This window comes from Callospermophilus lateralis, chromosome 20, assembly GCF_048772815.1.
Source record: "Callospermophilus lateralis isolate mCalLat2 chromosome 20, mCalLat2.hap1, whole genome shotgun sequence".
Lineage (NCBI taxonomy): Eukaryota > Metazoa > Chordata > Mammalia > Rodentia > Sciuridae > Callospermophilus > Callospermophilus lateralis.
In genome coordinates, this window is record NC_135324.1 from 2,627,403 (window position 1) to 2,640,141 (window position 12,739).

General features: G+C 60.8%; 1 protein-coding gene across 1 annotated transcript in view; it reads left to right on the forward strand.

The window, feature by feature from the left end:
- Nucleotides 1-7,328, forward strand: part of Aldh1l1 (aldehyde dehydrogenase 1 family member L1) — a 29,849-nt gene extending 22,521 nt beyond the window's left edge. Inside the window, exons 17-22 of the mRNA XM_077106262.1 lie at nt 2,677-2,776; nt 4,003-4,101; nt 4,597-4,762; nt 4,912-5,017; nt 6,434-6,633; nt 7,141-7,328. Coding sequence (XP_076962377.1) covers nt 2,677-2,776; nt 4,003-4,101; nt 4,597-4,762; nt 4,912-5,017; nt 6,434-6,633; nt 7,141-7,196 — 727 coding nt within the window. The 3' untranslated portion in view covers nt 7,197-7,328. The remainder of the gene's footprint in view (nt 1-2,676; nt 2,777-4,002; nt 4,102-4,596; nt 4,763-4,911; nt 5,018-6,433; nt 6,634-7,140) is intronic.
- Nucleotides 7,329-12,739: the final 5,411 nt, after the last annotated feature.

Sequence of the window (12,739 nt, forward strand, 5' to 3'; positions counted from 1 at the left end):
CGTCCATTCCCCTGTCTCTCCCAGTCCCCTCCCCTCCCTTCCCTCCATTCCCCTGCGTCTCATCCAATGCACTTCTGTTCTCCCCTCTCCCTATTGTGGGTCAGCATCCACGCACCAGAGAGGACATTCGGTCTTTGGTTTTGGGGGTGGGGGGCGTTGGCTTATTTCACTTAGCCCGATCGTCTCCAGCTCCGTCCATTGACAGGCAGATAGCATCATTTCACTCTTCTTCATAACTGAGTAATATTCCACTGCATACACATACCGCATTTTCTTTATCCGTTCATCTGTTGAAGGGCATCCAGGTGCTGCTGTTTGAGCTTCCTGGTGCACAGCCAACCCCAGTGGCCGTGTTTAATGCCGATGCTGGCCCATCGGGTCTGTCCCCATCCAGCCCTTGGGAGGCCTGTGGGGCTGCCCTATAGAAGCCACTCTGACCAGTAGTGTCCTGGCCCCATGCTGTCCCATGGGAGGCCACCGGGGCCCCCACACACACACACTGAAAACGAACCTCTGGGCTTGGCTTTTGGCATCTTCAGTTTGAGTGACGGGCAGCAGCCCGGGACCTGGGCCCTGCTGAGCACTCTGCCTGTGGCCTCTGGCTCCTTACCCCGTTTTCTGTCTCTGCTTTAGGGGGTCCCAGGGAAACTCCAGGGTGGTCTGGCTACTCTGTGACGGTTCCCCGGGGAGAAGGGCCGCTCTTGGGTCACAGTAGAGTCCCCTCACCGTCCCTCTCTGATCAGAATGACTTTCTTTCTCTTTGGGACGCGTTCCCCGCAGGCTGGTCCCAGGCAGCCTGGTTGTCTCCCAGTGGGGACGGCGTCCAGCTGCAGCAGGATACAGTGACCGCCCCTGACCTCCCCATCCCCCTGCCTTCGGCTCAGTGGCTGATGAGTCAGGTTCCCGGGGTCAGGAGAGGCCGGCACCGGGGCCATGAGCACAGCACAGCGATAGGTGTCTGGTCAGCTCTGCAGCAGGCCTGTCCAGCGTGGCCAGCAACAGAAGCCACAGGAGGGACAGCAGGTTGTTGACCTCCCGACTCACAAGCCAGCCTCTGACATGAGGACGTCAAGGTCAAATCCCAGTGCACACATTTCAAGGGCAGAGAGAAGGCTCAGGAAAGGTCCGCTCTTGGAACCTTCTGGAAGGGATTGAACCCAGGGGTACTTGACCCCTCAGCCCCGTCCACAGCCCTGTTCCGTATGTTATTTAGACACAGGGTCTCCCTGAATTGCTCAGGGCCTCGCTGTTGCTGAGGCTGGCCTCCAACTTGCGATCCTCCTGCCTCAGCCTCCTGAGCCGCTGGGATGACAGATGTGCACCCTGCACCTGGCCAGGCCTGGTCCAGTTTACTGAATGCTCACTGGACAGCAGCGTCTTTGAGGTGGTGCCCAGCTTCGCTGGGTACCATCCCTAAAAAGCTGAGATGCCAAAGCCCTATGGCCTCTGCAGTCCTGCCAACTGGGGGATGATTCTGTGTCTTATTTATTCGTTCAGCATTTATGGAGCACCAGCTGTATGCAAGGCAGAGTGCCTAATAGGAACCAGACAAGTGTCTGCCTGTCCCAAAGAGCCTTGTGCTCCGGCAGGCGGGATGAGTTCCGAACGGAAAGAAACAACCCAGTGGGTACCGGGCAGAGCACTGAGCAGACGCTTCGCAGAGGAAGAAATACGACGGGTCAACAGACGTATGGAAAAGTGGCCCACATCTCCAGCCCTCGGAGAAGTGCCAATCAATCAGAACTGCACAGAGATCCCACCTCACTCCTGCCAGGGTGGCGACCGTCAAGAATACGAGTGACAATAAGTGTGGGTGAGGACGTGGCTGGAAAGCAGGATGGAGATTCCTGAGAAAACTTGGAATGGAACCACCACTGGACCCAGCTATCCCACTCCCCTGTCTGTACCCGAAGGACTTAAAATCAGCACCCTACAGGGACACGGCCCCATCAGTGTTTACAGCAGCTCAGTTCACAGCCGCTAAGCTACGGAGGGACCAACCTAGGCGCCCTTCAACAGATGAACGGAGAAAGAAGAGTGAGTCACATAGACACAGTGGAATATTACACAGCCATAAAGAAGAACGAGGTGACGGCACTTTGCTGGTTAACTGGATGGATCTGGAGGCTGTCGTGCTAAGTGAAATAAGCCTGTCCCCAAACGCCAAAGGCTGAATGTTCTGACATGCGGGTGCCAATGCGCCATGAGGGGTGGGGGCTGAGGAAGGATGGAGGTCCTTTGGATCCGGCAGAGGAGAGGAAGGGGAGGGGAGGGGAGGGACACAGGGGTGGGAAGGGCAGAAGAGTGAACCGGGCATCACTACCCTAAGCGCACGTCTGGTCACACAACTGGTGTGAGCTGACACCAAAGCAGGACCAGAGGGCGCGAAGCCACACCCCGTCTACGTGCGATGTGCCAAAATGCACCCTGCAGTCACGGCTGACCCCGTGGAGCAAATCGTTTTAAAGTTCATCAATCCGGAAGGTGGGGGGGGGGGCGAGGGCAAAGGCCCGGTGGCTGAGCGCTCGGGTGTCGGGGACAGGAAGGTGGGGACGTGGGGGGCGGGGCAGGCGGGGGCCAGGTCTCTGGAGCCCAGCAGGCACGGGCCTGCCCCGTCCCCCCGGCCCCGGGGCCCGGTGTTCCTGGAAGCCGGCCCCAGTGCCCTGTCGCTTCCAGTTGCGCCCTAAGTAACGTGAAGAAGGTGTCCCTGGAGCTGGGCGGGAAGTCACCGCTCATCGTCTTCGCCGACTGCGACCTCAGCAAGGCCGTGCAGATGGTGAGGGCTGGGCTAGGCGGGGACGATGGGGGGGGCTGGGGACAGGGAGGGGCCACGGGCAGGGGCCACCTGGGAGGGGAGGTGTCTCAGCTTCTTTGCTGCTGTGACCAGGGGACCCCCCCCACAAGAGCGATCGGGGGACAGTGGACGTGGGGCTCAGGGTGTCCACAGACGGCGGCCCCACTCCTGGGCCGAGGGGAGGCAGGACATCATGGAGGAAGAGTGTGGGGAGGGAGCAGCTCCCAGGGGGACCAGGGAGCAGGGACTCCACTCTCCAGGGACAAAGAGAGACCCCAGGCCATGGCCCCAGGGCCACCTCCCCCCCACACCCCACCTGCCTCCAGGGGCCACCAGGGACCCCCAGGGAGCCATTTTGTGCTGGGGTTCAGGCCTCACACCCCCTCACTCCTCCTCTGGACCTTCCTGTGTCACCTCCCACGGGGGCTCTGGGAACATGTCACAGCCACAGCAGGATAGCCAGTCACTTGCCCTGGTGACCTGTCAGTCCTAGAATCTCAGCCCCTATCCCAGGCCCCGTGCTGCGGGGTCCTGCAGGGTCCCCAGGCCTGTGCCCCGTGGCTGGCCACACAGGGAGCTGGACTCCGCTGGCCTCCCCACCTGGCCTCCTGCAGAGGGTGCTGCTGCTTTCCAAGGGCAGACGGGTGGGGGCCTCTGAGGGCCTCCGTCCTGACCTGCTGCAGGAGTCCCCTCCTGCTGGGCTGTGGCTGTGACAAACGGCAGGTCCCCTTAGGGACCCTTCACCCTAGAGGCCAGCACAGGAGCAGGAGGACAGGGCAGAAGGGGACAAAGTAGCAGGGCCAGAACCACCCCGTGGGTCAGAGCAGCAAAAGTCCCTAAGCCGCAGGCACCCAGAGTCCCCAGGCTGTTGACGGGCTTGTCCCCACGTAGGAACGCAGGAGGTCCCTCCAGGACACAGCCGCCGGCTCCCGGCTGCCACGGACCCCAATGTGCTCTTGGGAGTGGACACCCGGCTATGCTCGGGCGGGGCTCAGGCTTTGAGGTCCTCCCCTGGACCATGCACTACTAACAGTGTCACCTGCGACCTCGGGGTCCTGGCCTCCTTTCCTGCCCTCGTAAGGCAGACTCCCTCGGTCCCCCTAACCAGGCCTGGCCCCAGGAGGAGAGCGTGACCCAGGCACACGTCCCCTCGGCAGGGGCTGGGGACAGGAGCCCGGGGGTGGCTGTGACCGCCATTCTCTCCGCAGGGCATGAGCTCCGTCTTCTTCAACAAGGGGGAGAACTGCATCGCGGCCGGGAGGCTCTTCGTGGAGGACTCGATCCACGACCAGTTCGTGAGGAGGGTGGTGAGTGCTGGCCCAGGGTCTCAGGCTGCTGGCTCGCGGGGGCCCAGGGGGGCTGAGAGGCGGGGAGGCCGGGACAGGCTCCTGTCACAGATCGCCACCCACCTGGGTCAGGGGACCTGTAAGGCGGGAGCCGTGAGCCTCCAGAGGTTTTTACTGGTTCAGCAAGAAATGGTCCCCAGACTGGAAATGATGTGACCCAAACAGGCCTGTGGGCTGCGGAGTGTCCTCAGGGGTAGGTGTAGGCCCTTGGCTCCATCTCTCCTAACAACCCCCACCCCCCCAAAAAAAAGACAAAAAATAGTAGCCGGGTGTAATGGCCCACACCTTCATCCCAGCACCTCGGGAGGCTGAGACAGGAGGATCGCAAGGTGGAGGCCAGCCTCTACCACTTAGCAAGACCCTGAGCAACTCAGCGAGACACGGAGTTGGGGACTGGGGACGGTCCTCCTCCCCAGGGAGGAGCAAAGCCTGATCTGACCCGAGAACTTTCCGCAGGTGGAGGAGGTGGGGAAGATGAAGATCGGCAACCCCCTGGACAGAGACACGGACCACGGGCCACAGAACCACCAGGCGCACCTCAACAAGCTGCGGGAGTACTGTCAGCAAGGCGTGAGGGAAGGGGCCACGCTGGTCTGTGGCGGGAACCAGGTCCCTCGGCCAGGTGGGTCGGCGCTCCTGGGGCCACTGAGGCAGCTGGTATCATGACAGCTGGTGCCTGACCGCGGCACTGCCTGGCGGGGGTGGAGAGGCCAGGCCACAGGGCGGAGGGACGGCACCCTCCCGCGTGCCACAGGCCCCTGTCCCCCGCAGGCTTCTTCTTCGAGCCGACGGTGTTCACGGACGTGGAGGACCACATGTTCATAGCCAAGGAGGAATCCTTCGGGCCCATCATGGTCATCTCCCGGTTTGCCGACGGGTAGGGGCGCCTCTCAGGGCCGAGCCTTGCTGTGGGCGACGGGGTCTTTGAATGAGCCCTGGGAGGTGGTCCCCGGGGGCCAGAAGGAATTGGGGGATGCAGGCTGAGCCGCCTGCAGAGGCTCCTCCCACCACCAGGGGCGCTGGTCCCCCAGGAAGCAGGTGACCTCAAGTCCCCTCCCATCCTGTCCCCTCCCTGTGTTCCCTGGGTCTGTTTCCTGCGGCCTGATGGGTTCTGTTTTGGGGGTGAGACCACCCAAAACGGAGGGGCTTCAGAGAGCAGCACAAATATGCTACGTTTGTGAATCTGCAGTTTGGTTCGGGTTGGGGAGGGCCGGTCACCTCTGCTGGGAGTGGCCGTGCTATCCTGGGCTCAGGACCTCGCCAAAGGCTCCCTCTCCAGTATGGCAGCCTCCGGTTGAGGTCCCGACCCCTGGTTCCCACAGATCCCAGCTGCATGTACCAGGATCCTTAGGATCTGAATTGAGATCATCTCCAGATCATTTCTTCCGCCACGTTCTATTGGTCAAGCAGTCAGCAAAGCCGGCCTCGTGTGATGAGAAGGAGTGGCTGGAGGCAGAGGCAGGGAGGCTGGGAGGCTGAGGCAGGAGGATCGCAAGTTGGAGGCCAGCCTCAGCCCCTCATGAGGCCCTGAGTCACTCAGGGAGACCCTGTCTCTAAGTAAAATATTCAGAAGGGCTGGGGACAGGATGGGGCTCAGGAGTTTAAGTGCCCCTGAGTTCAATCCCTGGTACCAAAAAAAAAAAAAAAAAAAATCTGATTTCTATTGAATGTCACATGCCTCCTGGCCACATGTGCCTTTATACCTGTGATGGGCTCCTCTTCTGCCCTAGGACCCTGGTGTCGACCACGTGACTCTGTCTCTGGTCTCCCTCCCTCCCTTTGTCCTTTGCAGGACGGGGTCTCTATATTGCCCAGGCTCCTCTCAAACTCTCCTAGGCCCTAGCGATCCTCCCGTCTCAGCCTCCGGTGGCCTGGACAGCAGTACCTGTCACCACGCCTGGCTCCTCTTTCCTTTTCTACTCTGCCTCCTGCAGGCCGGCTTTAACCCTGGCCCATTTTTGGTGGGGGGGACTGGGGACCGAACACAGGGGCACTGGACCCCTGGGCCCCACCCCAGCCCACTTTTGAAATTTATTTAGAGACGGGTTCTGAGCTGCTGAGGGCCTCGCTCTTGCTGAGGCTGGCTTTGAACTTGTGATCCTCCTGTCTCAGCCTCCCGAGCCGCTGGGAGGACAGGCGTGGCCAATGCGCCTGGCTAACCCTGGCCCACTTCTCCTTTCATGTGCAGCAGGGAGCGTGGAGTGGGCCTCGCTGTCCTGGGAAGGAGGGGATCCCAGGTCAGGGCCGAGCCCCTGTGTCCCTCCCTCACGGAGTACTTGGACTTTTCCCACAGGGACATAGATGCTGTGCTGTCTCGGGCCAACGCCACGGAATTTGGCCTGGCCTCCGGTGTCTTCACCCGGGACATCAACAAGGCCCTGTACGTCAGTGACAAGCTGGCGGCTGGGACCGTGTTCGTGAACACGTACAACAAGACCGACGTGGCCGCCCCCTTTGGAGGATTCAAGCAGTCTGGATTTGGCAAGGACCTGGGTAATCTCACCTGCTAGAAGGCTGTTTTCGTTTATTCACTCAACAAACACTTGCAAAGGCCCGACCTGGGCCATGTGCTGGGATACCTCGGTGTAGTGAGATGGCGGTGAGGTCACCGCTTCTTCCTGGGAGGGAGGCAGCCTAGGAAGGGGGCGAGAAAGGCACCTTGCAGAGCAGGTGGCCAGGAAGGGTTGACCCTAAGAACAGGGCCGTGTTCAGGGCACAGGGCTCAGAGAGGCCAAGGGGTTGGTGTGGGCAGAGGCGGGAAGACAGCAGGCTTGAAAGGCAGGCAGGCAGGCTGGGCCGGACCTCGGGGGACCACAGGGGCCACTTAGAGACTCAGGCCTTGTCCACTCACTGCCCAGGATATCTGGGGTAAGGTGAGGGGCCTCCCTGGGCACCCGCTTCTCATGCAGGCAGCCAACCTCACGCCCCAGCCACTTACGCTTTGGCATCCCCCACGACAGTGGGTGGCCCTGTGGCCCAGCAGCCCGTGGTGTCTTGCAGGAGAGGCGGCCCTGAATGAGTACCTGCGGGTCAAGACGGTGACTTTCGAATACTGAGCAGAAGTGGCCTTCCGAAGGATGACCTGTCCTTGCAGCACACCTTGTCACCTTGACCTGCCTTCCCTAGGGAGGCCAGCTCAGCCTCCCCTCCCAGATAGGGAGCCTCCCGCCTGGAGCCGATGCGGGAAGTCCCCAAGCCGGCTCCAGACCAATCAGAGTGGCCCTTGGCCCAGGGGGCAGGACCTGCGGGGCTAATAAATGTCAGCAGAGGTGGCCTGCACCTTCCCTGTGTCCGCGTGGGCTACTGGGCCACCAGGGGAGTCACGTAGTCACCCCGAAGCCTGGGTGTGGTCAGCTCAGGCTCCCAGACTGGTGCTGAGATGGAGTCAGGGGTGCAAGAGCTTCGGGGTGACGCTGGAAAACGTGCCCAAGAGGAAGTGGGGCTGCAGAAGTGCCCTGTGCTGGGGAACAGCTCCTGTGCTTGGCCAGGACCCTGAGACCCCTGCCCACCCACGCACCTAGGACCCCGAGGCCCCGCCCACCACGCACCCAGGACCCCGAGGCCCCGCCCACCACGCACCTAGGAACTCGGCCCCGCCCACCCACGTACCTAGGACACCAAGGTGGCCCCGCCCACCCACTCACTGGGGACAGTCAGGCTTAGGACGGCTGCTGTCTTTGGCCCCTGGCGTGTTGGGCGTCTGTCCCGGTTTCCCTGAGACCCAGGGTGCTCCTTGCATGGGGAGCCCTGGGCTCTCCCAGCTGCACCCATCCTGCGGGTCCCCAGCACCAACGCCCCTGCCCCTGGGGCCCGCCTCCCACAGCGGTCTCCTCAGCACCCCAGCCCGACACCCCCGGTCCTCCTTGTGTCCACGCCTCCCCGAAGGTCCCTCTGTCCTTCCCAGGCTGCTGGCCCTGCTGGGCACGGCCAGTGCCTCCCTAGGAGCAGTTCAGCCCCTCCTGTACCTCGCTGCCCTCCAGCCCACGTCTTCGCCAAGCCCCACTAGGCCTTTCTCTCCTTAAAATTACTCCCGGAAAGAGAAAGATCTTTAAAAAAGGAAGTGGACTTTGACAAAAGCCGGCTTTGGGGGTGTGGGGACCACCGCGAAGGCCTCAGCCCCGCGGCTAGAGCTCTCCCTTTGGGTCGCCCCGCCTACCCGAGTCCCCGCCCTCCGCGCTCCGCCCCCAGCCGCGTAGCCCCGCCCCTTCCCTGCTTCTGGCTCCTGAGGCCCCGCCCCTTCCCGCTCTCCATCCCTCAGCCACGTGGACCCACCTGCTTCCCGTGCTTCCGGCCCCAGAGACCCCTTGCCTTTCCCTCTCCCCTCTCCCCTGCTCCCCGCCCTCCCAGATGTGGCCCCGCCCTCTTTCCTGCTTCCCGCCCTCAGCCGCGTGGACACGCCTCCCACCCCCGCCCCCTTCTCGTGCTTCCCGCCCCTGAGGCCCCAGACCTCTGCTCTCCATCCCTCAGCCACGCGGCCCCGCCCCTTCCCTGCTTCCCGCCCCCGAGGCGCGGCGCCCTTTTCGCGCTTCCGGGCCCTGAGGCGCCATGCCGTCCTCCGCTTCCCGCCACCCGCAGCCTCTGTCCTGAGGCCCGGCGTCTTTCCTGTGCTTCCCGCCCCTGAGGCCCCGCCTCCCCTGATTCCCCGGGGCTCCGCCCTTCTCGCGCTTCCCTCCCCCAGGCCCTGAGGCCCCGCCTCCTTCTCGTGTTTTCCCGCCCTGAGGCCCCGTGCCTTTCCAGGCTTCCTTCCCCTAGTCACATGGTCCAGCCCCCGAGGCCCGGCGCCCTTCCCGTGTTTCCCGCCCCCGAGGCCCTGCGCTCTTCCCAGCTCCGACCCCAGCCGCGTGGCCCCGCCCGAGGCCCCGCCCCTTCCTGTGCGCCCGGCTCCCGAGGCCCCGCCCTCTATCGGTGCTCCCCTCCCGTCGCGTGGCCCCGCCCCTTCCCGGGCGCCCCGCCCCCGGGCCCCAGCCTCCTGGCCACCCAGGCAGCGGCGCTCTGTCAGGAAGGAGCCGGGCCCTAAAGCCCGCGCTTCGCGCCTCTCGCCAGTCCCAGGTCCCTCCCTGGCGCCCGGAGCGCCCTCGGCGGCTTCTTTTCCTCAGCCGCCCGAAGGAGGACCTGGTAAGCGCGGCGCTGAGCCCGACTGGGCTCCAGGGTGGGGACGGGGAAGCGGGCAGCCCCCGGGGGCTGCGGCCGGGGCGTGCGCGGAGGGCAAGTGAACCTGGGCGGGGGGCCAGGCTGGAGGGCCCGAGCCGGGGGAGAGCAGAAGACGGGGAGGGTCCGAGGGGGTCCTGGGGGCCGGGGTCCCCTGGGCTGGACCCGGGAAAGAGGAGCGCGAAGCCCGAACTGGGGAGCGGCGGGGCTGCCCCTCGGGGGTCCTGGGGCGGACCCTGCGCCCCGGCGTCGGGACCGGGAGGCTCCACCTGCAAAACCTGGGCGCTCAGTGGCCTGAAGTATGTGCGGCTGTTCCCTAGGACCCCGGGGACGTTCGCTGGAGGTCCCAGCTCATCCCCGGGGCTGGCTGAGCAAACTGCCCCACGTGGACTCCGCAAGAGCTCTGCGAACCCATCTGTCCCCACCCCCCTCGTCAGGGTTCCCCAGGTGCCTCCGGCCAGGAGAGAGGCTGCCTTCGAAAACCCAGCACTTGAGATCCTTTAAACCTGGTTCTCAGATGACTTCCCTGAGGTCCCCAGCCTGCACTTGGGAGTCCCCCGTTCCTAACAGGCCGCCTGAGGATTCTGAGGCTGCCATATCAGAGGCATCTCTGATGGAGAGTGAACCAAGAGTAGGGACAGGCCAGGTCCCCTGGGATGAAAGTACAGGCGTCCTCCCTTGAGTCCCAGGAAGCCCTCCACCCATAGGTGCTTGAAACATGAAGTACCAAGCCCCGTATATACTGTGCTTTTTCTCACTTGCCCATGATGAAGTTTAGTTTATGAACTAGGCACAGTAAGAGGTGAACAACTACTCATAAAACAGCACAATTATAACAGAATAGGTATTTAAAATCGCCACCCTGACAGATGCCGAGATGGCTACTAAGTGAGGAACGGACAGGTAGCATATACACTGTGGACACGCTGCACAAAGCAAAGATTCACGTTCTAGAGGGGGGCAGAACTGGGGGAGAGTTCACCGTTGCCATTCAGAATGGACCTTCTGTTTAAAAATTTCAGACTGTATTTGGTCACAGGCAAAGGAAACCTCAAAAAGTGAAACTGGGGTTGAAGGGGAACTGTTGTCCTACGTTTCAGGATGCAGAATCTGGGCCTGCCTGGTGTAGTCCAGGATGTCCCTGCCCCCTGGACCTGGGTGAATGCTAGTCTGTGAGGTGCTAGGACCCATGACCCCCAAGAGGGATGTGTGGAATGGGTGCCCAGAGGTCCATGTTCGAGGCCAGCCTCACTGGGTAAATCAGACACTTCTGGATACCAATGGCCTTCTGGACACCTGGGTCTGACATCCTCGGGGGTTAGTGGAACTGGGCTTGGACCCCTGACCATAAAGCGCCCTCTTCCCATCCTTTAGAGCCCAGTGTGTTAAATTATTATCCTCTTGTTGCTCACAGTAGCTGAGCAGGCACGTCACCACTAATCTGCACCCCTGACCTCTGTGCTAATGCTCAGTGACACCCCAGCACTCTCAAGGAGGCCCATGGGCCTCTGACCACCATCCGCAGTGATATGAGGTCCCTGCTATTTGGCCACCATGTCCCCCCCTCGGTACAGATCCCAGGTGACATCCCTTGCTCCCCAGTGTTCACCCTGACTCAGATCTTTCTATGGGCACAGGTGAGGACCGTGAGACCTGCATGGTCCCTGCCAGGTGGCCTTTGGCAGAGATAGACTCACCTCCCTCATAGCGGGTGTGCCCACCCTTCTGGGGACCTCTGCTTTGGAGCCCCCTGGTGGTGCGGCGAGGTGCTGCATGTGGGTTTTAATTGCTGCCCCCTAAGGGGGCTCCTGGGCCTGTCCTTCCCTAGCTTCTCCATTGTTTCTGGGTCCCTTGTTGATTTACAGGGATTCCTCCTCCTCCCTATTCTCACTGTTATCCTTTGTCTATTTTATTGTGATTTTTCATTTCTGGGGATTGGGCCCAGGCCTCCCACTGGCTCAGCAAAGCCCGGCCTCCTGACTTATTGTGTTGGTTTTAAATATTTCCTTCTATATTTGCCTCATTTGGTTTTGTTCCTTATTTATGTATTCAGCAGTCCTGGGAGGGGGCCCCCGCACTAAGGCTGCCAGGCAGGCGCCCCACCCCGAGCTCAGCCCCTGTCCCTTGGATTTTCAATTTTGTGTAGGGGTGTCCGCCCCTTGGGGTATTCACACTTTGATGCTGTTGAATTTCTCTGTCTCTCTCTCTCTCTCTGCTTCTGCTCTGTGGTGTGTGTGTGTGGCCTACACCTTGGAGTTGGACTCCTGGTTTAGAATCAAAAACTGTCCACCTCCCTGGCTGCTTAGGACCTGCCCTGCAGTTCCCTGCCCTGCCATCAGAGGGAGCCTGGAGAAGGCACACACCCCGCCCCCCCCATTCCTGTCCCCAAGACTGCTCTGCCACCCTGCACAGGGAGGCTTTCTTCCTACAGAGCTTTTCGTGACAAAATTCAGCACTGTACTGGTCACTAACAGCATTTTAAGACATCTGAGCACCTGCTTTCCTCAGAACAGCTACACACCATTTATTTACACAGCTAATAAACCTTTCGTGTCCTGCAGATGCCCCATTGAAGCCTCCTGTTTGTCATTTTGCTGTGAAGGCTGTTTCATTATCCCCAGACATTTAAGCATCGCTTGCTTACCCGTAGACCAAAGTGTCTTAAATCTGATTGGGACCGTAAATTAATACGTGATTCCTGCTGCTGCGTTCTCAGTGTGCACACAGTAATCACAGTGTTCCACTGACCTGGTTCCCTTAGGCTAAAAATGGCCAGAAAAGCCCCAATTTGATGGGTAGGAATGCGTGTCCAGTTGGCCTCCGTGTCCACTGGGTTCCTTACCTGTGAGTTCAACTAACATCAAGTCAGAAGTATTTTTTTTAGTTGCACCGGCTCAACACATACTGACGTTTTTCTTTATTATCTAAACACTACAATATAATGAACTACGTAGCATTGGCAAATTTTTTGTGGGGGCTACCTGGTACTTGAACTTGGGTGCTTAACCACAGAGCCCCCTCTCCAGCCCTATTTTGCATTTTATTTAGAGACAGGGTCTCACTGAGTTGCTTAGTGCCTCGCCATGGCTGAGGCTGGCCTCCAACTTGGGATCCTCCTGCCTCAGCCTCCCAAACCTCTGGGATGACAGGCGGGTGCACATGTCCAGTTCAGGATTTTGATAGCCACAGGGGGTCGTGGAACCAGTGCCTACAGGTTCCAAGGACCACCCTATCTACTATTGCTAACAAATCCTTGGCGTTGTTTTCCATGGTTTTCTTAATTTCACTGCTATCTTGTGTCTGTTTAATATCTCAGGAATCTCACCACAAATTTAAGAGCAAAGAGAGGAAGGCGGTCGCGGTCTCAGAGCAGCAGAGGTTGCAGGATCTGGTTGTCCGCCAGTTGGTTCTGAGTTGGGGACTGGGACGTGGCCCTGGGTCCAGAGGCTTC